This window comes from Carassius gibelio, chromosome B6 (genome assembly GCF_023724105.1).
Source record: "Carassius gibelio isolate Cgi1373 ecotype wild population from Czech Republic chromosome B6, carGib1.2-hapl.c, whole genome shotgun sequence".
Lineage (NCBI taxonomy): Eukaryota > Metazoa > Chordata > Actinopteri > Cypriniformes > Cyprinidae > Carassius > Carassius gibelio.
In genome coordinates this window covers 23,043,993-23,070,846 of record NC_068401.1, presented here as the reverse complement: position 1 = coordinate 23,070,846, position 26,854 = coordinate 23,043,993, and the positions used below count along the sequence as shown (strand labels likewise).

The window sequence follows — 26,854 nt, the reverse complement described above, 5'->3', positions numbered from 1 at the left end:
TTTTTGTTTTCCTTGCATACAAAAGTATTCTTGTAGCTTTATAACATTAAGGTTAGAGCACTGATGTCATATTTTAATATTTTAATGATGTACTCAAGACCTTTACGGGCCTTGAATGTGGTAGTTGTGTTGCTGTCTATGGAGGGTCAGAAAGCTCTCGGATTTTATCAAAAATATCTTAATTTGTGTTCTGAAGATGAATGAAGTTCTTAGGGGTTTGGAATGAAACAAGTAATTAATGGCAGAATTTTCATTTTTGGGTGAACTATCCCTTTAATTTTAGACTAACCTACTGTATAACTAGCTTTATAAAACATTTTGTTCAAAAACTAAAATGCAAATTAGCAGTCCATGACACATTTCAAGTTTGATTACTTGGTAATCAGAGATGTCTAAATTCAGCACATGAATAAGACCAGTAACTGGATTGCATTTTTTCCAATTTGCCAACTGGGTCAATCTGATTGATTAAAAAGATCTACACAAATTGAGAATTGTTGTTTTTTGCTGTATGTTCGGTTGCCAAGAGACAGCACAAACAACCAAAGTAATTCTCTTTCACCAGGAACAATTCACATGTTCCAAGTCAGCATGAAGGTTATATACCTGCTGCTCCTTTTGGCTCGGGCACGTGCATAAAATGCCTCATAGGACTTAGGCTTGAGCTCGAGAGCCTTGGTGGCAAACTCCTCAGCCATCCCAAAATCCTGTCAAGAACAATTGTGAAAGGAAGAAGAGAGAGAATCTGAGTGACATTAAGAACCAAATATCAATCACGCAAGTTTTAACGCTTTGTCTTAATAGACCCATGAGAGCGGTTAGTGCACTCATGGCAGCATGCTGCATTCTGGTAGTGATGTGTGCATACCAAGGGGACTGAATTAACTTGCTCACATTCTACCTCAGTCCTTCATTCTGCTCAGGTGCATGAATCTGAAATCTGAGACTCTCGTTTAAATTATGTCCTTGAGTCTGAGGTCAGAGTTTCAATGAAGAGCCATAACTGTCAGCCCTAATGATGCACTTGTGGCAGATCCTATTAAAATAACCATTAGAACTTCAGGTTGCCTGTGTAATTAGGAAACACATAGAAGGACACATGGTGACTCTCTCTTTATCTCTCTCTCTCTCTCTCATTCACGTAATCTGCTGCCTAATTGCACTCAAAACACTTCTACGAACAGCCTGTGAGGCTCATCTCCTGAACCTAGGCAGACCATTACAATTATCCTGGAGGAGAAAATGAGTGTGCATGTGATCAGTATAAAATGCCTATAGCCATTTAATATACTTAATTCTGTTTGTTAAGGCTCATAGACATGTACTGTTATCCAACAGTCGTTATAGATGTTATTGAAGCATTTAACATCTATCCACTGATGTTACACATATACTTCGGCAGACATACATTGGTTTTGCGGCGGCAGCGGGATAGGTTGAGATACAGGGAAACCCGGAGCTCCCTGAATGCCTTCAGGTCTTCCCCGAAACCTTCCCTCGGAAACTTCCTCAGTGCATACTGATACCTCTGAGCGGCTTCCTTCATCTTCCCTTTCTGAGAAAGAAGGAGAGAAGGAATACATGAAAAAAATAAAAGAATGCTTCAGAAAGTCCGAGAGAACCTTCATTGAAATTTACTGATCATAGTTTAAATGTGGTATTTCCAAGAACACACTGAAGTTAGTACATGTAAAACCATAGATGGCTCTTCAATACCATGGTAAGATCAATGCAACTGTGGTTTATGTAAAGTAAATCTAGCATTCGTTATTAAAAACGGTAGCCTAAACACTTCACAGACATTTTAAAAATGATATATGTCCATTTTCAAAAAACAGACCTTATAAAGCAGGTTTCCCTCCTCCATGAGTCTCTGCAGAAGTATGATGAGGATGTCAGGTTTGGAGGTGGCCATGGCCCATGCAGCATTACCTTCAAGAAAGAAAGAGAGATGTCAGTCCTGACAGTCAATAACACACCGACCGACTCAGAGAAAGACTTTCCTAATGCTTGTACCTGATCGTTCATAAGGAGATGTTCTGTAGCCTTTAGCAGTGACAGTGACAGCAGAACAGAAAAAAAGAAAAAGAAACAAAAGAGAAATAAAGCATAAAGAACAAATGCAAGGAAAACTCAAGAAGAATAGATGTGTATTGGAATTTGAAAGAAATATAAACTACCATTCAAAATTTTGGGTTGTTTTTTGAAAGAAGTCTGTTATGCTGTTATAACCGTTTTATATTTTAATATACATTAATTGCTTTGATGGCAAAGCTGAATTTTCGGTTGCACTTTATTTTACAGTACGTGTACTTATAGTGTACTTACAGTGTATTTATCTAAGAAAGTTCTGGTAATACAAGGTAACTACATGGGGTAGGGTTAGGTTTTAGGGGTAGGTTCAGGGTTAGTACCTAGTTATTACATAGTTATTGTAATTACTATAATAAGTACATAGTATGTACATGGGGAACAGGACTGTAAAATAAAGTGCTACCGAATTTTCAGCAGACATTACTCCAGTCTTCGGCGTCACATAAAACATAAAAGACTCTTTAATGACTAGTTCAGAAACATTTCATTATTGTAAATGTAAAGTATTAATGTTTTTTATTTTACTAACCCCAAACCTTTTAATGGTAGTGTATATAATGTTAAGCAATAAGGTATGAGAAACTGTGAATATACAGTAGCACAGTTATAAAACAATTACTACATAAAATCAGTTTTTAAAAAACTGTATATAGCAGTTTCATAAAGCAGATCCATCATGTGCAACCCTTCCATGTAACTATATAATTCATAACATGTAATCTATGGCTAATAGTTACACAGTTACCAGGCAAACTGGTGTTTGGATATCGCTTCTGACTATATCAGGTATTTTAGAACAGCTGAAATGTTGCATCAGCCAATCAGCATCCAGGACTGGAATTGTCAATTTATAATAACAAAATAAAATGTTAAAACTGCAGAAGTGCCACGTCAGGCTTGCTTTAGGACAACTACAGTAACTTAAGTATAAAAGTATTCTTTGGCAGACTTTCTAAAACAAAACCTCTTGAGATGGTTTGGATGAGAGTTTGACATAAAAAAATGGAAACTAGATCTTTTTGCTTGTTCTGCAGTATTATCTGTATAGCAAAAGGGAAATGAGCAAGCAAAAAATTGCTAACCTCTACATTGCTCCTTTCTAGTGGCTAACTGGAAATATCAGCTAATGCTAATTTAAAACATGGGTCATTTTTCAGTGGTTATGGAGCTTGCTCACACAAGTGGGAGATTTTTCTTTTCCCCAATCCACAAAGGAGCTTTTCTGAACCATGTCTAGTATGTAGACAAGACAGATCGCACCACAACGTCATTAAAATGCGTCTGGCAAAGTCATTGCCATCATCAACCCCAGACTGGCAGAGACAGCCTCCGTTGCAGATGTAATTAGACGTTTTTTAAACTGGAGGGGGAATATGCTCTCCTAAGATTTGCACTCTGTGACTTTGAGTAGAAAGCTGAGTGGACTTCGCTATAAAAGTCTTTGCCCTGACGCAGAGTGTGAATGACAGTCCCATACATCACCAGCGGCCTACTTAACTGTGGGCTAACAGTCCTGCACGGCTCTTCTGCGAATATGGCCTGGTTTCAATTGCATTTAGGACTCAGCAAAGGAACGCTGTGCTTTTACTCTCAGAGAAAAAGGGAGAACAAATGGAACTCGCTACATTCTAGATTTATAATGGACAAGCCCCTCCTGAGAACCTGACAGTGGCGATCTAGATTCTAAAGGACGGCTCATGCACCCAGGAGACAAAAAAGAATGTGTGTCATGATGTTCTGAGGTGAGACTCACCCAGTTTAGCCCCTTTCTTCAACAGAGTGACCACGACTGAGGTGTTTCTGCTACCGATGGCCCGGTCCAGAGGTCTCATGCCGCTGTAGTCCATGTGTTCAATCGCCGCTCCGCACTCGACCAGGTAATGCACCTGAAAACAGATCGCCCAGATATGGACCTGCTATAATACTGTGATAAATGTGTGTTTGTGTATGCACACAGAGAAAGGTTATCTCGGCTTACTATGTCGGCGTCTCCGTAGAAAGCAGCCAGGTCGAGCGGGGTGCGCCCGTGTTTATCTGTGTGGTCAATCTGAGCTCCCCTCTCCACCAGAAACTCAACCACTTTCTTCTGCCCTTTCAAACACGCCCACCCGAGCGGGGTCAGACCTTCTTTATCCACTGCTGTCAAACATGCTCCTACAAAGAAACACCATCCATATAGACTTCATTTGATAAAAAAAAAAAACACACAGTGGATTGGGGAAAACAACACAAAGGCTCAAGTTGCATTTTTTTTGTAACGTTGCATTTTTTTTTTACTTTTTACGCCTACATGGGTGAGATGCTGCAAAAGATGCAAGATGCAAGTGCCACGGTCAAAGATGTCCATCTAGCACGCATTTACATAGAAAAACATCGGAAACATAGTGTAGTAGAATGAAAAAATTTTGTAAAAGAATTTACAAAAAAAAAAAAAATAAGAAAAGATTTCACAGCAAAAACACTTCAAGGTGGATATTTGACAGTTGTACTAAAATGAAATTAGATGTCAAGGCATGTAGTATATTCTGTACAATATTTTCAGCAAAGTTTTGATAATGTTGATAATTGAGAAGTCTTAGAAATTACATATTGAATATGATACAGTAGGCTAGGGCTGTCAAAAAAAAAAAATTCGAATTTTGAATATTCGTGGAATTTAAAATAAAAATCCACATTCGAATGCAAACACGTTACATTGGAATTTTAGGTGTGCGTTAAGGAGGCTGCTTTAAGGCCCTCCCCAGGTATACTTCACATTCCACGATCTGTTCCGTCTTGCGGCCAGCAGCGTCCGCACAGCTTTCAAAAGCCGGACGAGCTCGACACGCAGTACCACTTCTGTCTCATCGTTAACCTTGTGCGTGCGCTGTTTGCGAGCCCTCTATGACGAAAATGACAATGCAGACGGCGCATGGACGCGGACGGCCTAAGTATATTTTGGCCTTTATCAGTGGCACACGAGATGCGATGACAATGTAAGTGCAACTGCATTATAATTTTTTTCTTAGCCATACAGTTGAAGCCACTAGATGCAGTGCTGCTGCAATGTTCTTTCAAAATATTGTGCAGAAAAAGAGAACCTCAATGTGGAGAAGATCTTGTTTACATCAAAACTGAAACCAAGCCGTCACACAGAACGCATTTTTCATGCATTTTCTAGTGGGACATCTTCTATCACTGTCGCACTCACGTCTTGCACAAGAGCGCCACATGTTTAGAAAGCCATGTAAAATTAATGCAAGTTCAACATTTTAAAAACATATCTCGAAACTTTGTGGTGGGTTTTTCCCCATCCCACTGCCTCTCATGTTTTTAAATGAAAAATGTTCTCCGTGTGATTGGCTTTCTGCTCTTTGTATTAAATTATGCATGCATACATGATGCTGTTTTGTTTATAGTTGTTTAAGCAACTTGATTATAACTGGTTTATAAACATTATTTTAAATATTATTCACTTCACAGTCATGTATTCTAATGCTTTGAATAAAATTTCTCAGGAGAAGGCCAAAAGCTTTTCTTCACCCATTTTAAATTCGAATATAAATATGAATTATGATAATATATAAGTACAAAATTGGAATTTAGTTTTTTTTTAGCCATTTTGACAGCCCTACAGTACACGTTACAGGGCCAAGCTAGATAAGGACATCCAAATCACTATTACGGACCCTGTGAGAGCAAGAAGTCTACAGTCTCCAGGTGTCCCTCGCTTGCAGCCACCATCAGTAGAGAGCGACCATGTTTATCACTGCAATTCACATCTGCACCACGCTGTAGAAACAACTCTGCTATCTAGAGAAAAGAGAAGAGAAAAGGAAAGAAAGTAAGAGAGATGTCTATGTAAAATGACTTTTTTTCTAAATAAGATGGGTCTTACCTGTGTGTGTCCATGTCGAACTGCATTAAAGATTGGTGACACCCCTCTGCGGTTAGTCTGTGCTACACTGACACCTTGATCCAGCAGGAAAACACACCCCTCTAGTTTGCCCCGGCCAGCAGCAGCGGTTAGGGCTGGAGAAGATGTGCATGCTCAAAATAATGATCTAAACAGCACAACAGACTCTATCGCAAGGAAACTATCGATGTGTCCACATGTGACTACTTCCCTACTATACAGACTGTGAATTGAGTATGTATGCTAAAAAATGGTAATGGTAATTCATAGTATTTGCTCTTGATAGACACTTTACTATCCCATGAAGCCATGGGAGAGGAGTTGTGAATAGCAACGAAGTGAGGCAACTGACACTGGTCGGTCATGTGACAGCAACAACATGGCAGATAGTAGCAGCATGTCTGAATTGTATTTATAGTACTCACATTCATACTATGGAACATACTCTTTTGACTTTGAAGTAAGTTTTAAAATGAATGTAGTACATACTAGACAGTATGCTATTATGGACACAGCTTACATGTATGTTTGTAAATTTCAAATCTTTCAATACTGCATTAAATGACAACTTTTATGTCAATTGTGTAATAGAACAATGACTCATAATTGTTTTACACTAAGACATTAATTGTACTTTAACTGCAGTGTAATGTGGTGTATTTACAAACCCGTTTCACCCCACAAAGTATCGTGACCGTCAATCTGCACCGAAAATTCATCAGTGTTCAATGCAAGCATCTTTTTTAACACCTGTAAATACAAATTAATATGTGCGATTTAGTAAAAATTAATATTGTGATGATTAAAAGTAGTATGTTTTCAATATCTGGGTGTTGTGTGGGTTTAGTACTTGTGGTTCTAACCTAGCTAATCAAAAAACCTCTAAGTCTAACAAATCCCCCCCCCCCCCCCAAAAAAAAAAAGATCCATTATCATTATTATTTATCTATAGTGGTCTAATTCTAAATAACCTAATATAAAAACAGAAGAAAATAGTCTATGGTACATGCTGAATGAGGGAATTTGTGTTTGGTACCTTTTACTTTTGTGTGTATGTGTAGTGTGGGGTATCCTGTGTGTAGAGTGTGTCTTCAATACCTGTGTGTGTCCCATGCTGGAGGCAGCAATCAGTGCCTGCTGCAGTGCCTTGTTTTTGAGGTCTGAACTCCACTCCTGCTCCAGAAGATACTGCACAATCTCAGCATGACCCCGCAGAGCAGCGTGAACCAGTGCACACTGACCGCTCTTATCAGCATGATCCACCTAATGCATATAACAAACGTATACTGTATGTACACAGTTTTACTTATAAACCTGCACTGAACACATTCATGGTAATAAAAAATAAATGTAATTCCTAATTACTTTCAGCTTTTTGGGCAGCAATCATCTAGTTTGTCATATTGCATTGTTAAAGCGCTCTTCTTATTGACAAGCTTCTATTAATAAATAAGTAGTAAAGTTCCTGCAGTGCATCTGTAATATTTGCAGAAGGTAAAACTGAAGAGGAACACCTTGGACACTATACAGTACACGGTGTACAAAAATGATTTAAAAATGAAACAATATAAACTTTCCAGTTTGAAAATAGCAGAATTGTTTATGTAACCAAAGTTACCAAGCCAGAAAATAACTGCATTCTCTTTTCATTGAGTTTGATTGACATTTACATGCACACTCTATGAAGTATTTAAAGTTAATGAGGACAGCAGCATTTAATGACTGTCTTACTGTTAGAACATTTCCCCTCATTAAAATAAAACAATAAAATATAGATTTTTTCCCCATAAAAATGCATTTCCCATTACTATATGGGGGTTTTCACGTTACAGTTTTTGATGTACATGTATTCGTAGTTCGTTTGGATAATGTGAACACTGTTATCTGAGTTTCACCTGTGCCCAAAAAGGCTGCTTTATTCTTCCACTTACTTGCAGTAGCTGTATTGCTTGTTTTATCAAGTGTACATAAGGTGTATGTCTATTTCATTCTGTTTCCTTTTCTAGCAAATCTAGAGTACTGTGACAAAATTGTGTCAAATTCTGTAATTATGCTTTTTTGCCTCTCAATTTCACCCCTTAATACCTTTTAGTGAAAGACAGGTTTAGGTTAGTAATATCTGGTAATATGTTTGAATCACTTATAGCTGGTTTGTGTACAAAGGGGGTGGTGGGGAGGGGGGTCAACTGACCTTTGCCCCCTTTTTGCATAGTAAGGTGACAAGTGGCAGATGTCCAGCAGCTGAGGCATAACAGAGGGAGGTCATGTCGTTCTCCGACTGCCCCTCCACTGGTGCCCCACACTCCAGGAGCAAAGCAGCCATCTCCAGGTGTCCCAGGTGAGACTGCACACACAGCACTGGTGCACTGTTCAACACCTCAGTACGGTAACACACACTCGCCCCTCCCAGAATCAGCAACCGGGACACCTGGGGACAAAGGTAAGACTGGTTTTACCACAAGAAATTAGGTAACTGGTTCAATTATTAATTAATTTAAACAGTTCAATCATTAACATGCATTAAAAATCATTTTCACAATGAACAGGCTGTTACAGTAATTTACTCACAATTTACAATAACTTTGATTTGATTTCAGCACTCAAACCTTAATTCACAATCTACATCTTCAGTCTACAGAATCGATCTACATCACAATCTACATCTTCCTTTTATTTCAATTGACATCTTCAATCTATAGCCTCAATCTATCATTTCTAGGTTAAATCTACAGTCTCTCTACATCTTCTACAATCTTAATCTTGAGACTGTAGATTTTAGCCTAAGGCTGTAGTCAATTATAAATAGATATAAAACAACAGCTTCAATCTACAGCCTCAATCTATATCTTCAATCTACAGCCTCAAACTATATCTTCAATCTATAACCCAAATCTATAATCTACAGCTTCAATTTGCATGTTTAATTTATAGCCTCATTGTATAGTTTCAGTTAACATCTTTAAGATGTTTTCTATAATCTACAGTTACAATTCAGCAGATTAAATCTATAGCTTCAATCTACAGCATTAATCTTTATGTGCAAAATACATACATACATACATACATACATGTGTATCTCAGTCCACAGCCTGTATCTACAGTTTACAAATGCAAGCAAATCAACAGCCAATCCTTGCCTTTATCTACAGTATATATTAAATATACAGCTTCAATCTATAATCTACAGCATCAATCTACATATGCACTCTATAGCCTCAATGTATAGCCTCATTATACAGCCTACTGTATTTGTACAATATACAGTTAAATCAATAGCTATCAATAGCATAAAATTTTTTTTTTTAACATATGGACTCAATCCCAATCCCTCTACCACAGTTTCCTGCCCAGGATTTAAATATTCATTTTAATTTGCTCTGTAAGGATTTGTCATTTCTAATTACAATACTAAACCACAAAAATGGCATATAACACATTTACACACGTCTTCATTTTGTGAATGGGGGGTTGGGGGAATCCATCCAAAATGTTACAAAATAAAAAAATGTAACCTTCTGTGAAAATGACTTTACTGATTAACCAAACTCAGTCTACACTAGGTAATGAAGGACACCAGGTATGAATGATTTCAAAGAACAGCCTCTGATTCACAAAATGCACTGTCAAAAGCTAAAAAGATTAGATGCAGTTAAGGTCTAATATTCTTCATATTCTGGAATAGCAACAGTAAATGGATTAATAGTGTATGTTCTCACTTCGATAATTCATATCGAGTATATAAAGGGATATAAAGACATTGCAATAATTATTAATTATTAAAAGTTTATTATACTTAATAATAGATCTTTTTATTTGAGGGTTGTGTTTTTTTGTTACTAAGTGCGTGACGCTCCTGCATGAATTCATATGAAATGAACGCAACCTGGCATTATTTCTTTTTTTTGTGGACACGAGCAGTGTGGTAATGGAAACTTGATTTAGATGCTGGATGAAACAAGAACACATTAAAAAGAAGCAGAATCACATTTATTTATACAAACAAGGCAGGAATTAATGAGCAGCTCTCCAGCCAAATGGCTGTCAAGGACGCTGGCATGTACACACGGACTCAGAGTGATGCTCGTTTCATTAAAACTCCGTAGGAGAGGAAATTACAGGGAGAGTGGAGTCTAGACTGCAATTAACACATAACAGATTTAATAAATAAAGGTAGTCATTACGTAAGGCATTTTTCAGTGAGCCTTAGTTCTATGTGACTTATGAAATCCCGTTCATTGTGGATGACTCAGAACTCTGTAAGGCTATAGCTCTTCTTGTGCGGTTGAATGCGTCAGCCACGGTAATTGTTGGAGCTGTGTTCTACAATTCAGAAGTGCAACGCAGTTGTTCGTTTTAATTCTTTACTCAAGATTGACACTGCTTTTTTTTAAATGATGGTCACATTGGCACATTGAGGACGAGTATGTGTTTGTTTTTTGTGTGTGCATATCCTCAAACCTTGACATTGGGTGTGTAGAGGTTTCTGAGGGAGGAAAGAGCTGCAGAGAGGCTGTCTGTACTGTAGCTGATCCACAATGGTTGCAGAATACTTGACGAAACCCCAGTTCTCTTACCGTGACCCTGAGGACAGAGAAGGAGGAGCAGGAAGAGTTAAAACACAGGTCACATCAGTCTAACAGAGAAGGATTTTGAGCATCTGAGTTTCCTACCTTGAATATGTGAGCTTTAAGAATGTGGTGGCCAAGCTCCATAGTTTGCTGGCGGTTGAGCTTTCCTTCTTGACGTGAAAGCATGAAGGCCATCAGAGCGTGGCCACTTCTGTACACCACACATCAATAACAATTCATCAGAAATCACCATCATAAGGAACACCATCATCCTGATTCATCCTAAAAGCGCCTCTCTTGAAAGGTCTCGAGTAGAGAATGGTTCCTTTTGAAGATGGACATATTTCACTCTGATTAACACAGTCTACGTCAATGCAGTAACCATGTCTTGAATATTTAAGGGGAATTTTTAATGGTATTTTTATTTGAAGGAATTATGTGAATAGAGGATTCTACTTCAAGAGAATAAAGATGGAGAAGAATGGTGAAAGAACAAGAATGATTTTTTTTTTTCGATATTAATTAATTGCAAATAACATTTTTATTCACTCTTATCTGTAAGGTAATTATGTGAAAATTCATAACATCAAAATGTTCCGTCTTGTCACCTCAATTTAAGAATTACATGAATAGTGTAAATGATTTAGCCAATATTTTCATCAAGAATGTGAAATTAGTAGTTTGGATCACTGGATAATACTGTTGGTTATTTAAAATGTCTATTATATGTTCAGCTACATATGTCGTATCAGCTTGCACTCTTTATCACTCTTTCACTGTTAAAAACTGAAGGATCATGCTTGAATTCATGTTTGGCATCTGTGAACATTAAAGCCTACCATCTTTGATTTTATTGGCCATCTCAGTCATTTTGACATTTGTTTGACTGCTGAGGCAGGGCAGTATATACATTTTACTTAAAACTTTGTCATAACAACAGAAAATACCAAATACTGAGGAGGGACTTGTCCCTCTCAAAGCCTCTGATGGTTACAGCCCTGGTCTAAATGGCCCTACAGATGCTTAATGTTGTCCTTATACACATCAATATATTTGTTTTCTCACTGAATCACAGTCCATGAACTTTTATTTTTATGAGTCCATGTTTGATCTGTGTTAAGTGGGTCACTCTTCAGTTTATAATAGTGATGATGCCTTTCTAAATGAGAACACTGAGTAATGTGTGTGTGTGTTTAGATGGAGAGATAATTGAAGTGTCTACAAAATGAAAGAGAACTACACAAGAGTAATTTCATGTTCAAAGGCCACACACACACACACACACACAAATGCATTTTAGTTACTCCCTTTCTGAACTCAATTAACAAACCAAAGAATTACATATAAAAGATGGCTGACCGGTACAAATACTTCACATGCTTTGCCATGTGATTGCTAAGGTATATCAGCTGTAGCCCATTGGTTATTAACGTTCCAAGATGTTTTGAGAAGTTTTGGTGGCATGAGCCGTTACACCACGGTGGGTGTGCATTATTTTTTTTAATAATTTAATGTAATGTAGTCAATTATTCCGCTTATACTATGATTACCACACCTCAAGACATACTGTAGATCAGATGATATATTTCAAGGCATTTGTCCTGTTGTTGTACTTAAAACGGTATTGTGAGTAGGATTAATTTCTTCCACATCTTATTCAACGCCTCCATTGCTAATTCCAAATAGCAGCACAATAGGAACTACCATCGATGTAAGCGATTAGCTAAAGGCATGCAATACGAAACAGACACCTGCCATTTTTAAAAAGCCTTATAAACACAGAGTTTAAATATACACAAAGTAACTTCATGAGCATAGAAAAGAGCAACAAGATGGGCTGATGCCAAAGTCCAGTAATGTCTCCGTCCTCAATCCACAGAACTCTGCCATACCAACAGGTGGTAGTAGTCTGTATTCAGCAGTGGATATACAAAACAAGTATAGGCATCAGTGGCAGCCTTTTCTGTATCGTTGATTAGCTGATCTTCGACATCTTGATTCCATAAAGCCATGGAATTATTATAATAATCCTATGGTCAAAATGAGGTGACAGGAATGACAAGTGTCTGTTCATTTAATCTTTATTCCATTTGCAGTTTAGTTTTTTCTTATGCACTCATTTGCTAAACTAAAGAGCCAGTCAGAGTTCTTTCTTTCTGACAGACTCCATTGCCCACTCGACATCCAGAATCAGCTGAAAAGCAGCGACTAGAGCCAATGGTGTGGAATACACCAAAAAAAAAAAAAAAAAAACCTGACAAACACTCAAAAACCACCCGACATTGCCCAATGGCCAACCGTCAGCTTGGTGTGTCCCAGGCCCTAAATGACATTGCTGTCAGATGATTTATGTCACTTCAAAGTTTCTACTGCCTGTGAAAATGCAACCAGGAAAATTGCCCTAAAGAAAAAATGGTTGCTAGTTCCTGTAACTACCCAGTATGAAAGCCCCTTATTTCTTTCTTCTGATGAAAACAAAAGATGACATTTGAAAGAATGTGGGTAAGCAAACAGTTGCCGGTCCCCAATGACTTCCATAGTATGAAAAAGACGACTGTGGGTGTCTGCTATGGAAGAATACTATGGAGTTGATGACAAAATGTTCATTTTTGGGTGAACTATACCTCTAAGGTTGGCCAAGCTAGTTATGACCTTCAAGAACACTTGATAGTTACAAACAGGTACGTTGTAGTAGAGTTGCAACTGAACTCTGGAGAAAGGTAGATTTCCAGAAAAAGGAGTGGGTGTTCCTACTGGAGATCTACTGCATTTCTATGCAATTTCTGGAAACTGGCAATGCGAAGATGGCAATGCGCTACAACTACTGTTAACACCTTAGCAACCTCATCCTTGCCTTAACAAGCACCAACAACTCCAAACTGAACTACTAGTGTCAAGACAAAATGTCATCAATGCTTACCTTGGGTCGCAGAAAAAGTCAGTGCTCTCGCCATCCGCCCTCCATACAAGCCACTCCCTAAAGGAGGGGTGGCAGAACATGCGTGTTCTGTCTCGACGGCCAATCAGAAAGCAGGAAAGAGCGTCCATGCGCTGTTGGAAGTCCTCCCATTCCAGCTCTCCTCTCATGGACCCGGAGTTTAGTGCCCGGAAGAGCTGTTCATCCGTTAGAGGGTGCAAAGATGCCAGAGCCACATTTAGCAGTGGCAATACTCGTTCAAATGCTGAGGCCGATGGGAATTTCATGTTGCACTGCAGCAGGTAGAGCTCAGACAGAGACACAGGTATAACCTTATAGCTGGAGCTTTTAATGACCAGGTGACCCTTTTCAAACAGATCGAGGGTTAATTTTAAATAAAGATATGAGCCTTGGCTGCGGGCAACCAGGTGGGCGCTGAGTTTAGAGATGTTTGCCGGGTCGGCTTTGCCGTTGATGGCAATGTTGCTGAGGATATCAGGGCTGTGGTCTATACGGTGCTGGATGTAGGAGTTGAGGTCAGAGGTTATATCCTTGTTGTCATGGAAGTCATCCATAGAGATGATGGGAAAAGGAAGGAGACTGGTGACTTCCTGTGATGATCAACAAAAAAGCCAATGCAAAGAGTTATAAAAATAAAGTTCTTGAAAATGTACTCTTTGTATTTATGTTGATATGTTCATTTGATTTTGATACACTTTTATACCTTTAAGAATATTTTAAAAGCTTTAAAAGAATATACACTACAAATTTTACATTTAGAAAGAAGTCTCTTATACTTAAATTCTGCTATTATCTTATCAGAAATAAACAGTAATATTTCCAAGTATTATTACAATTTAAATCAACTGTTTTCTATTTGAATATATTTTAAATTGTCATTTATGACTCTGCTGGCAGAGATGTTTTTCAATTACTCCAGGCTTCAGGGTCACATGATTGTTCAGAAATCATTTGAATATGTCGATATGGAGCTCAAGAAACATTTCTTAATATAATCAATATTAAAAACAGTTTTTGCTGCAGCATGGTTTCCACAAAAACCTTAAGCAGCAAAAACAGGAATACATTTAATTTAAAAACATAAAATTAGAAAATGTTTTTTCTAAACTGAAATATTTCACAATAGGGGCTTTAGCACCGCGTAGTTCTAGGAACGAACCAGCAGGGGGGTTCCTAGAGAACCAATTTCGCCCTCTGTCCATTTTCCTGATTTCATTCGGAACAAGCAGCAGGAACTTTGTAGCAGCCGACAGCGTCGTCTTTATGCACGGTTTTTACATACGTCAACAACCGGTGAATGGAGAACGGCATGATCAGAGCTGTTTTTGTCGTGTGTTATGGGTTTTGTGATAACAGAGATGGAATGTAAATCCACAATTTATGCAACTGAAAGAGCAAAAAGTTGGGGTAAATTGAAGTGTTACATATCGAGGCTGAGAAAAGAAACACTGAAGACAACAGCTAAATTTAGTTATCGCTTTTTTCCATGTTTATGAAGTACTGGAAGTATATTTACACGGCTTTTTAAAAATGCCAGTTAGCTGGTGTTTCATATGCATTTGTCCAATCAGAGAACACTTACAGTACATCAACTCTTTTAGACCCTACTCTGAAGTTCCCCCAAACGGAGTTCCTAGAACTAAAACTGTTCCTAGTTACTGTGGTGCGAGCATGCCAAGAAGCGGGTTCTTCTAGGAACTATGAAAGGTTCTTCCGGTGTAAAAACCCCTAATATTACTGTTTTCACTGTATTTTTGACCAGATAAATACAGCCTTGGTGAGCTTCTTTCAAAAACATTTAGAAAATCTCAATTATTCCAAACTTTTGATCGGTGCTGTATTTTTCAAGGGTTTGTTTTAAATATGAACATCACAAATTGTTCATTTAAGTTTTTTTTGGGATTCACACCACATGACATTTTACAATCTAAACTAAACTTCATATGTGATTAAAAAGGTCAAATTATCTGATATGTCTAAAAAGGGTGACACACAGTCATGGGGGTCTGCAGGGGTCCTCCTTATGACATCATGATGGTTGCACCACATGACTTTGATCAATAAATTATAAAACAAAACTACACAAAATTGCCATTTTCTGCATAATTCAGATTCCGGTTATACAGCTTTCTGCCTGCTGCAATGGAAAGACATGCAATTAAATATGAACAAATGCTGGGATTTTAAAGGATGAAACTTCACTGGCCGTTCTGCACCACAGCACAAGAGTAACGACCACCACCAAATCTCCTATATTTTGAATAATTATAGTTCCTTTAAGATTACAGTTTTGTGCTGTAACCACTGACAACTGGCTGCCCTTGATGACTGCAAGAGGGAAAATTAATGAATACTAAAGGGCCACAAAAGTCTGTTCATTTTTATCTTACCGCACATCCTCATCATCATCTGTATGGGAATCACAGCAAATGTTTTCCAATCAAAACAACTGCAGGATTAATGTTATAGAATAAAACCCGGCAGCCTGGTTGTGTGGGTTGTCTGGCACTTTTAGGTCACTGCTCTGAGAAGTTGTGAGTGAGAGAAAAAGAGACAGTGTACGTGTGTGAAAAGTGTATAGGGACACGCGTAGCATCTGCTCTGTTGCATCACAGCCCTTATCCCCTCTTATATAAGCTTGGTTCCTGCAGACCAGAGTCCAGCTCTGATCAGACATGGATTACACCCACCCTACAACACTAGCCATTGACCGGCATCCAAAACTCTCCACCGCAACCATCCTGAAAACTCAAATCGCAAAAGGCACATCAGGACACTGAACATTTTAAACCTTCTCAGTAGTCCTACCTACCAGCAACCCCCACCTCCAAAAAAAATAAAAAAACAGTCCAGTCAAATTAAGGATGCAGCTTATGCAAAAAAAAAAAAAAAAACATCCTTACCACTAGGTTGACCCTGATGGTCACAATCAATTTAAGCCAAATAGGAAATTTAGAGATGATTTTGGTGACGAAAGATGCAATGGTGTCTCCATAGTCTGGTTTGTGGAACTCTGCCTCATTAAGGCCGTCCACTAGGATGACGTAATCTTCTTCTGGAATCTTCCGCTCTGCAGAACACAACAGAACCACCATGGTTAGATGAACTAGAAGTCAAATGCAAGCCCTGAGTTTGATAAGAGTTGGGCAATACGTGGGTTTGCTCAGGTTTTTCTTTTGGTGAAGTTAACAGGAACAATGTGTACTGCTGAATTCATGTACTAGGTGATTGTAGAACACCCAGCACAATAAAATCCTACATGCTGCTTTCTTTCACCATATGATGAGTAGGAAAAAGTGCTGTCAGTCTGTAGTGAAACTCTCACTCTCATCATTTTTGAATACTTGCCATTTGACAAATAGCTGCAACCCTGCAAGGAATAATTCACATAAAAATTTAAAATATTCCACATTTGGAGCTTCACTTTCATTGTATAGAGTAAATTAAAGGGGGGGATGAAATGCTCGTTTTCACTCAATATCCTGTTAATCTTGAGTACCTATAGAGTAGTACTGCATCCTTCATAACTCCAAAAAGTCTTTAGTTTTATTATATTCATAAGAGAAAGATAGTCTGTACCGATTTTTCCCGGAAAAACACGACCGGTTGGAGGCGTGACGTGTGGGCGGAGCTAAAGAATCACGAACGTGAGTAGGCTTTTGCGTTGAGAGCGTTTGGAAGTTGTGACATTACCGTGAGGAAAAAAAAACCATCATCCAAAACAAACCATGGCTAACAGTCAGATTCAGCCGTTTATTTATGATCCAGAATCAGATCCCGAGGCTGAAACTGAACGAGAGCAGCAGCAGCAACGACTCGCTCCGAGCGGGGCTCGAACCCGGGTCTCCGATGGGAGGCGGACGCACTAACAAGGAGGCAGAGATATTTTAAGCAGTTTTACTCACCGCCTGCGGTTCCAACACACGATCGTGACCCTTGTTCGTTGGGATTGCATCATCCTTAAGAAATAAACGATACGCAAATCCGTCGTCAAACTGGACCTTGTTTGTAAAACAAGCATCTTCGAAATGCAGGGAACAAACAAAAACACTTGCACAACTCCGTTGATGCTCTGTAAAAATAAACTCCATCCACTGGTCCCTTAATGCTTTTTGATTTGGTAATCTGTGCAGGGTTGTCTTGCCCTGGCAACCAAAAACACACTTCTTTTGTGACTTTTCGCGACGCTCTCGCTCTGATCAGTGAAGTCTGTTGTGCTCTCAGTGCTGTGCTATACGGGAGCGCGCGTTCTTCCGGCAGAAGTGCCTTAGGACCCATATAAGGAAATTCTGCTCCATCTAACGTCACACAGAGCCATACTCGAAAAAAACTTTCCGAAACTTGTGACAAACCGGAAGGAGTATTTTGGGAACAAAAATACTCCTTCAAACGTACAACTTAATTTTTTAAACTTTGTCCATGTTTAGCATGGGAATCCAACTCTTTAACAGTGTAAAAAATGCAGTATGCATGAAATAGCATTTCACCCCCCCTTTAAACTTTCTACCTAACATCTGCTTTTGCATTCCACTGAAGAAAGTAAATCAGGTTTGGAACAGCATGAGGGCGAATAAATGATGGCACAATATTAATTTTGGGGTGAATTATTCCTTTGAAGTCACAAACGTAATTACTTCCATAGTGTGGGGCTTTCTGAAGTGAAATAAGATCTTTGACAAGAAAATTAAAAGTAGGGCAGGACCTGATTTTACTGATCAACAATTGATTGGATCATGAAATGAGTGCATTCAATACCAGAATAGAGGAAACCTGAAGCAATTCGGCATTCAGTTCGGAAGACTGAAATATAGCATACCTACCTAATACCTACTTTTTGAGAAGCTTTTTTTTGTACTGTAACATGGATGCTGAAGTTAAAGCATCTCCACATATACTAAAGAAATATTTATTTTTGAATTCTATTATTTTTTGTCAATATTGCTGCAATAAAAAAATTAATTTACTACATTAAATATTGGAACAATGCTTAATTAGCCGTTTGGCTATAAATTTATATTAAAATCAACTAATAGCTAGAGCAGCCTACTTTGAAAACAGCCATTACAAACTTTTTGACAAGTGACATTTTAGTTTATCACAGTGAACAATTTAACTGCTTATCTTGTATGTCTAAATATTCCTCTAATTTTCACACATGGAATATTCACCACAATAAGCTACCAAATCAAAACATGACAAAAAAAATAGCACATGTGAAACAGAAACAGACTAATCTTGTATGATCTGCAATATATAAGAAAGCAACAGCTAAATAAACCCATTGTCAAAGACAAAATGTATTAATTTTAATACAAAATCATGCATGCATTATGATCAGAGATATTTGCACCCTGGTCTTTAAGTACATAATGTTAATTCTAGCCAACATAATTAAAATAAAGGCTGTTTTCTCTACTTTTCTCGATGGTCTCTCTAATCTAACGTTACAAACCAGGAACACAGATTTTCTATCAAGAGTTCAGAGTGACAGTTCTATGTCTTCATTTCCATACTCGAAATTTGCTCTAGCCTCATTCTCTAAAATTCCTGTTAAGTCCTTCATCTGTCGTTCCTTGTGATCCAAGCCGTTTCTGAGGACCATCTGTTCACATCCGTACTGGGCCAAATTAAATGAGGCAAGAGCGCTCTTCTCCCCCCATTACCCCAGAGTAAACATATTTAGTTTTTATGTGATGGTGTGATTAATGACAGTAGCATGTGATGTGTCTCACCTTTGCGTAGAAGTGTGAGGGGCTCTAGGACTCCCTTACGGAAGGCAGCAGCAGGGTCCTGGACGCAGGAGCGTAAGCTGAGCAGGCTCTGCAGGTGCGTCTCTCTGAGCAAGAGCTCTCGATAAGCATTGAGACGAGGAGCTCTGCACAGTAAAGCGGACACACTGTGGACAAACTCTGGGACCAGGCATGTGTATGTGTTATCAGCCTGACAATAGTGATAGGCCACCACCTACAACAGAAGAAACAGATAGGAATACATTGAAAGTGGGAGATTTGGACAGGTCCAAAAAGAGTTGTACAAAGGTATAATTCACCTAAACTCTTTTGGGTTCTATGGAATTAAATGGAGAAAAACTATCCTGACAGCTCTGGTGTGTGTTTCCTAAAAGCACTGTAAATAGCAGATAGACACAATTGACAACTTTGGCCTTATGATCTACTTTTTCTTACAATGCTTTTGGAAACGCATCATAGACTGGTGTGGACAAGGCTTCAAGGTGACAAAAAAAAGTACCATAAAACAGGTCCATGTGACTTGTGTGCTATATTATGAAGTTATGTGATGGCTTTGATGAAGAACAGACCGAAATTGATATTCACTGGAAACCTAAACATCTTTATGGCGCAATCATGAAGGTAGAAGAAATGGCTGTTTTATGAATAAACCATTCAACAACAATAATCTGAATGATTTTTCAATGAATCTGAATGATACGGTTCAGTTCAGTTCACACAGTGACTTGATCCAATAGCAGCAGAGGGGAATATTATCAGTGAAGGTACAAGAGTCTATTTTGGAGCTTAGCTGAAATGCTCTTCCACTGGGGAGGAGATTTTAGGTTCTGAAAATTTCTTCAAAAGCACTTTTATCTTTCATCTTGATCGAAGAAAATCTTATTCCTCATGATATAACCCCTTTAAGATTTGTTTGAATATCATGAGTCTCAAATCGTTCTGAAATACTGGAGAATCCAAGCTTTTGAACAGAAGTGAGAATGAAATCATGGCCTGAAACGACTTTCTACTGACAGATGGGTGATTTAAAAAGACGTGACTAGAAGACTCAACAGAGACGGTTCAGGTCCAGATGTAAACGGAAAACACGCGCATGTACTGGCACATGGCAGAGTGGTGAATATGCATGTGGGATGCAGTTTGCCTCTGTCATGGAATGACACATCTAAAACATCGCACAATACATCATGTGTATTTATAAATAAACATGAGAGCTGCTCAGTGGAATCTTTATATTTTGCTGTAAACAATTTTGAAGAGCTTCCATTAAAAAAAAATGCAATTTAAAAAAAAAGGGTCTATTGACTGGAAGTGGGCGTTATTAAAGTTCATGTGTTTTGTATGCATGTCATGAAGCCTAATAAAAAACAATAATATATATAATATAATTAGATTATTATTCACATAATGAAGGGAAGCAATTAATTAAAGTGCAGCTCAAATTTAACCAGCAACTACAGTGATCATTCCTATCTGCTTCAGAGATGAAAATCTCTTTATTAATTTAATATTCTTTTTCCACTGAATAAAAAATGGAAAACACCATTTATTTAAAATATAAATATTTCGTAACATTATGCATGTCTTTACTGTCACTTTTGATCCGTTTAATGCATAATTAAAAAAATAATAATAATAAAATCGAGCTCAGCGTTAGTTCAGTCAGGCCACGGAGGTAAGGCTTTGAACAGCTGATGCGGTCAGCTGTCAAATCGCTCCAATCACCACATCTCTCCTATTGGACACGGGACATATTTAAACGTGGCACTACTGCTCGGTCAGTATGCTCAACGGCTCGCAACCCTCCCTCCCTCCCCATTATAAGCATGAGCACATTACTGCACACCTTTTGGCTGTCGTCTTCTTTGTTTCAGATCACTAAGGCTTCCAAAATCTTAGCTGGTATGGACCTCTTTGGTGTGATAAACCCATCTTCATAACCATGCTACAGGATAGACGTACCACTCCCACATCCACATAATTATCATTGTTTGCCTTAAAGACTTTATTAGAAGTCTTAATTGTTATGTATTTCCAAATTCATGGTTCCAGGGGGTTAATGTTAAAGCTCTTGTATGTTCAGTTATTCTGGGAGCAAGAACCCCCATAAGGAACCATACCGCCAAAGATAAATTGTGTTCAATAAACTCAAGTAAATTTGGCAAAGTGGTTCCTGTCTGAACTATTATATACATCTTACTGACTTGGAACAGTAGCATTGTAGCAAGTCATTTAACTTCAGTAATGGCATTCAGGAAAGACAATTGCTGTCAAAAAATGTAAATACCAAAAACTACAGATATTCCTAGATATAGACAATATCAGATTTCTTAGAGGAAGGTTGAGTTTGTAAGAGAAAAATACTGCAATTTGCTCTTTATTATTCACATGGTTCTAACTTCACCATCTCAGTGAAAAAACTCACACTGTCCAAATGGGCGTAAAGTCTGTACCTTGCTAGCCAGGCGTTTGACTGCCCCCTCTCTGTGCCGGTGTGTGTCTGGGGTCGGGGGGCAGCTGTTGCTGTGAAGGGGACTCTGTGAGGGGGGGTTCAGCTGACTGGTTTGATGAGCATCAGCCCCTCGATCTACAAAACAAACACAGATAATTCCTCTATTATTTTACATAAATGTAATGAATATAGGTATTGCAGCAAATCTTAAAATCTGACACAAGTTTAAGCATTCAGCTAAAGCCTTAAGTCTATGTGATCCAGCACGTTTAAATTTCTACTTCTGAGTTTCAATTTTTTTCATATAGTACTGAATTGACATAAGGGTGAGTAAATACAAAATGTTTAACTATTCCTAAAAGCATATCTTACTCTGGGGTGTAGCTTCAGGGCTGTTGGAAGCAATCTGTCTCATTCGTCCACCATGACAGCTGAGAGCCACCAGCCGTGAGATGACTGCGGTCTTTCCGAAACCGACATTACCTATGATGACAGCCCCTCTACCCTCACCGGCATCTCTTCCCCCAGTAAGCACCTCCTCCAGCCGCTGAAACAGCCAATCACGACCCACAAACACTGCATCCATAGAGACGCTGGGCACCTCAAACAGCAGGGGTTTGAGCATGATGTCCACTGGTTTGTAGGGCGTGAGACGAGCTGTAGGATTCAAACAAAATAGGTGTTAAAGGGATAGTTCACCCAAAAAATAAAACTGTTCCCATGATTTACACCTGGAGCCGTGTGGAACACTTTTTATGATGGATTTATGCACTTTTTACTACATTTTACTTCAATATCTTGACCACTATTTGCTGCCATTATAAAGCTTGGAAGAGGCAGAACATTTTTTAATTTACCTGATTGTATTCGTCTTAAAGAAGAAAGTCATATACAGTACACCTACAGTAGGATGACTTGAGGGTGAGTAAATTATGGGGTAATTCACACAGGCAAATCAGTGCATGCCCTGAATTGCTAGAATTGAAAACATAAAATCAAGCTAAAACACCCTATTTGTTCTTTGTACATTTCCCATATATGTGAGGTTAGATTATGCTTCATGAAGTCTTCTCAGGGTAAATGTACAGTATTAATAACATTTACTGTAGTGCTTGCATTTAATTTGGCAACTGTTGTAGAGGTTAGCCAGCAGCACCTTTAGTTTCTTGACTGCGACCCCCTGTATGAGCTCCATGCCACTGTAAACGCATGGAGGAGCGCTGGGGAGCGTTCCTCTGTTCATCCAGATACCGTAGCTCCTCCAGTTTAGTACTGCTAGTGGCTGCAGGGAGAGAGACAGAATGAAAGAAGAAGAGTCATTTAGGGTTGTGTTTGGCTCACAGACAGCGGAGAGATTACATGCCACCTCTGTGATCTCTGTGAAGAACAAACAATCTGCTGCTGTGTGGAGGAACACGTGTACCCAACACCCCCACCCATCCCAATACACACACACACACACACACACACAATGTTTACAGATGGAAGAACACACAAAATAAGTATATAGGGAGAGTGAGGGAAGCTGTTCTACTTATTACTTCCTCTAGGCAAGGAAAAAAAGGAAAATTAATAGGTCTTAAATATGTTTCAGGATGCCTGGTATACACTGCATTAATAAGAAAGCATCCATTACATAAAAATATGACTTAATATACTTGTCCAATGACAACCAGCAAATAAAATATTTGATATTCAGAATATTTGTATTCATAAAATCAATTTTTAACGTTTTCAACAGGAGAAAGTCTTTTAGTTTGTACACCTCTAGTCTCTAGGGCGGTACCATATAGGTACTAATAGGTAGATTTTGAGTACTAACATGTACCTCTAAAGTACCAATATGTACCCTTAAGGGTGTACTTTTTGAAAGTTTACCACCCCAGTTGAACCTTTTTTTCTGAGAGTATATTACCCAATCATAATTCTTCCATTTATTCATTCAGTCAATCAATGGCTCATTTCATTCATCTTTTTCATTTCCCACCACACTACACCCCTCCTATTCCACTCATCCCTGTACAATCTACTATCCTGTCCCATAATCTAATCTCCCTGAAACCCATAATCTCTGCAGATGGGCATAAACAGAGGGATGATGATTGTCATTTGTCACGTTGCATTCGTTTGTGAAAGCACTCAAATGTGAAATCTTGATCCAGCCCTTTGAAGTTGCACAGATATAAATACATTAGCTTCATTTTTCACTGCTCTGTAGGACAAAGATCACCACAGACAGGCACTTGGCGAGACATTTTACTTTGTTGGAGTCATTCTGTATATCTGACAGCAATTTCCCTATTTAGCTTTACAGCAAGAGGAAATCAAAGCCACCCGCTTGCAGAGCTTTCCACAAGCCGCAGGAGGAGAGGCAGCCAGGCGATATAGTGCACTGAGCTTTTCCCTTTCAGGACATGCTACAGTGTTTAGGAAACAAGAAACAAATATACACAAACACAGACAACCAGCTGCAAACCTTAATACTAGCTAGCTTGAAGACACAAATATACCATTCAAAATTTGAGGTCAGTGAGGTTCTTCTTCAAATAAATTAACACTTATTCAGCAAGAATGCATTAAACTGATCAAAAGAAACAATGCATATGTTCAGCATTACCTAATCACTGTTAATGTTAACTTATGCATATACTAATGTGTTAGTTAAAGCTGCAGTATGGAACTTTTGACGCTCTAGCGGCTAATAAACAGAACTGCTTGCATTTCGCGGAAGATCATTGTAGCCGGAGCTACTTCTCTCTGTTTTTGTCTATGAAGAATCACAAAGGTACTGGGTTACTCCGCTGCGGTACCCCCGAAGCCATCTAAAATAGTCTGAATATAAACGCTTATTATAGGTGCACCCTAGTGATTCAGGACAAGCTAAAAATCCGGTTTGGAAAATGGATTCATGGTGTACTCGCTTATTATATACATTTTGTAAATCTTGAACACCAAAAAAAGTTACGGACCGCAGCTCTGATTGGTTGTTTCTTACCGGGAGCGGATGAATTTCTGCAAATGGCAATAGGACCACTGGGAGGAGCCAGAGGAGCTTGATTTTTTTCAAGGATTATCTCTCTCATATTCTACTGTCAGGACATAATGACAGGTTTCACAAATACATTTTTACAAATGTTACCTACTTCAGCTTTAATGCATTAGTTATCATGAACTAACAATGAACAATGAACACAGTTCAGGATTACTACTATTTTTTGTTAATGTTAACTTAAAAATATACTAATGCATTTCTTCACATTAAAAGCTTAAATAGTTAACGTTGGTTAATGTATTAGTTAACATGAATTAAAAATGAACCATGCCTGTAAATAGTTTTATTTAATGTTTTGTAATGCTAATTTATACTACATACAGTATATATACACAGGTCCATCTCAAAATATTTGAATATTGTGAAAAGTTTTGATAACTTATTTCAAAAAGTGAAACTTTCATAATTTCTAGATTCATGACATATAAAAGGAAAACATTAAAAATAAAATTTTGCTTTAATTTTGATGATAAGCTTACAGTTTACAGCTCATGAAAGTCAACAATCCTGTATCTCAATATATATAAATTATTGGTGGGCCGTTATCAGCGTTAACGGGAGACTTTTATCGGGCGATGAAAAAAAAATATCGCCGTTAATCTATTCTCAAAGTTGGGTTGAGAGCTGGGTCTATAATAGGCGAGATATGATGACTTTCACCTCGATATTTTAGTGCGGATGTATGCCTAACCGAATTGCACTGTAGGGGGCAAGAACGAGTCTTCGAATCTGTGTGTATGCCTACTGTGAAATTAACACATAAAACCTGACGTGCTAAGATGGATGCAGCTAAAGCCGGGTTTGTTTCAGGGATTTTTTTTTTAAAAAGAAACTTCACAATGGAAATCTCGCCAAGATGCATGCCTGTTTCACACATACTCCATCTGCAGTGCGTTTGCAGTCCGCTACTCAGTACGTAAACGATCGCTGCACTGCTGCAGATGCACCACTCCTGCAATGCACTGAAGGACCACAACCGCGTGAACCCTGGAATCCGTTAACATTGGTGCGTAAAAAAATACGAAACGCAAACGCACTGCAGATGGAGTATGTGTGAAACAGGCATAAGGTTGTTTGCACCTTTTCTCAATCACTTTGTGATGCATTTTGCAAACAGGATATGAGCCCCTGGTCTAATGCATCACTAGAATTGAGAAACCCGTTCTAAAAGACTTATTATTATAAGTCATTATTTTATTTGGGTAGCACACATATTCTGAATGCCTTTGGCAGAATTCAAATGAGACATTTTAATCTATCTTAATATAGATTAATTCCAAGATCACAGTGAGATTAATCTAGATTAAAAAAATGTATCTATGCCCACCACTAATTAGAATATTTATATTTGAGTTTCATTAAATGACCATACCTAAAGTATAAATTCCAGGTATCTATTGTTCTTTAAAACCACAATAATGGGGAAAACTTTTACTATAGTAAACATGGTAAATGCAACCACTTGGAGAAAAAGTCAGTTTCTTATTCTCTATCACAATTGTGTTTTTATTTAGTAACATATTTTATCAGTCATAAGTCTCGTCTCAAGAGTTTAGCTCCACGTAGAATATGTCATCAAAATAAAATAATGATTTTTGTTCGGGTACTTTTATAAAAACAGAGAGTCAGCACTGCGGATCATAACAAAAAGCAGCTATAACACCAGCATTAAAAACTTTTTTTTATAAGTTGAGATCAAAACTCACTTTCAGTCAGCAGCGTGTGTTTGAAATAATTTGGTCCGATGTTTTAATCATACAAGGCAGAAATATTTATAACATTACCACAGTAAACATGGTAAATATGACTGCTTGAAGAAATCAGACGTCATGCTTTTGAATTTGAATATGTAACAAAGAATACAAACACGGTCACTTTTATCACGCTCGTTTTGTGATCGTGCTAGTTCCAGTGACTTATTTCTTAGTTTTCTGATAACTTCTCTTTGTTGGTGAAATGATGGGGTTGCATGACGTTGTTCCTGAGAGGCGTGTAAGGGGCGTGTTTTAGTGATTAAAACTATTCTGGCCTCTGTGCTACTGGCCCGAGGCTATTAGCCCCGCATGGCCCGTTTTAAGCCCTGGCTCGCACTGGCCCGACAGTGG

The 26,854-nt window shown here is 38.3% G+C and overlaps 2 protein-coding genes across 4 annotated transcripts in view; one reads left to right on the top strand and one right to left on the bottom strand.

Annotated features, from left to right (window-relative positions):
* Positions 1-26,854, top strand: part of LOC127959948 (WD repeat, SAM and U-box domain-containing protein 1) — a 173,511-nt gene that overhangs the window by 18,567 nt on the left and 128,090 nt on the right. The gene's annotated exons all lie outside the window — the stretch shown is intronic.
* The window catches only part of LOC127959942 (protein TANC1), a 77,710-nt gene that overhangs the window by 5,075 nt on the left and 45,781 nt on the right, over positions 1-26,854 (bottom strand). The window contains exons 8-26 of one of the 3 annotated variants that reach the window (XM_052559437.1): positions 22,854-22,979; positions 22,070-22,354; positions 21,699-21,832; positions 19,228-19,459; positions 16,399-16,565; positions 13,478-14,085; positions 10,660-10,768; positions 10,448-10,570; positions 8,181-8,417; positions 7,088-7,252; positions 6,658-6,739; positions 5,972-6,105; positions 5,763-5,886; positions 4,073-4,248; positions 3,848-3,980; positions 2,017-2,046; positions 1,841-1,932; positions 1,409-1,555; positions 607-707 (exon numbers count right to left, since the gene is read on the bottom strand). In XM_052559437.1, coding sequence (XP_052415397.1) covers positions 607-707; positions 1,409-1,555; positions 1,841-1,932; positions 2,017-2,046; positions 3,848-3,980; positions 4,073-4,248; positions 5,763-5,886; positions 5,972-6,105; positions 6,658-6,739; positions 7,088-7,252; positions 8,181-8,417; positions 10,448-10,570; positions 10,660-10,768; positions 13,478-14,085; positions 16,399-16,565; positions 19,228-19,459; positions 21,699-21,832; positions 22,070-22,354; positions 22,854-22,979 — 3,205 coding nt within the window. The remainder of the gene's footprint in view (positions 1-606; positions 708-1,408; positions 1,556-1,840; positions 1,933-2,016; positions 2,047-3,847; positions 3,981-4,072; positions 4,249-5,762; positions 5,887-5,971; positions 6,106-6,657; positions 6,740-7,087; positions 7,253-8,180; positions 8,418-10,447; positions 10,571-10,659; positions 10,769-13,477; positions 14,086-16,398; positions 16,566-19,227; positions 19,460-21,698; positions 21,833-22,069; positions 22,355-22,853; positions 22,980-26,854) is intronic. The other 2 variants (XM_052559438.1, XM_052559439.1) reach the window with 2 other exon arrangements.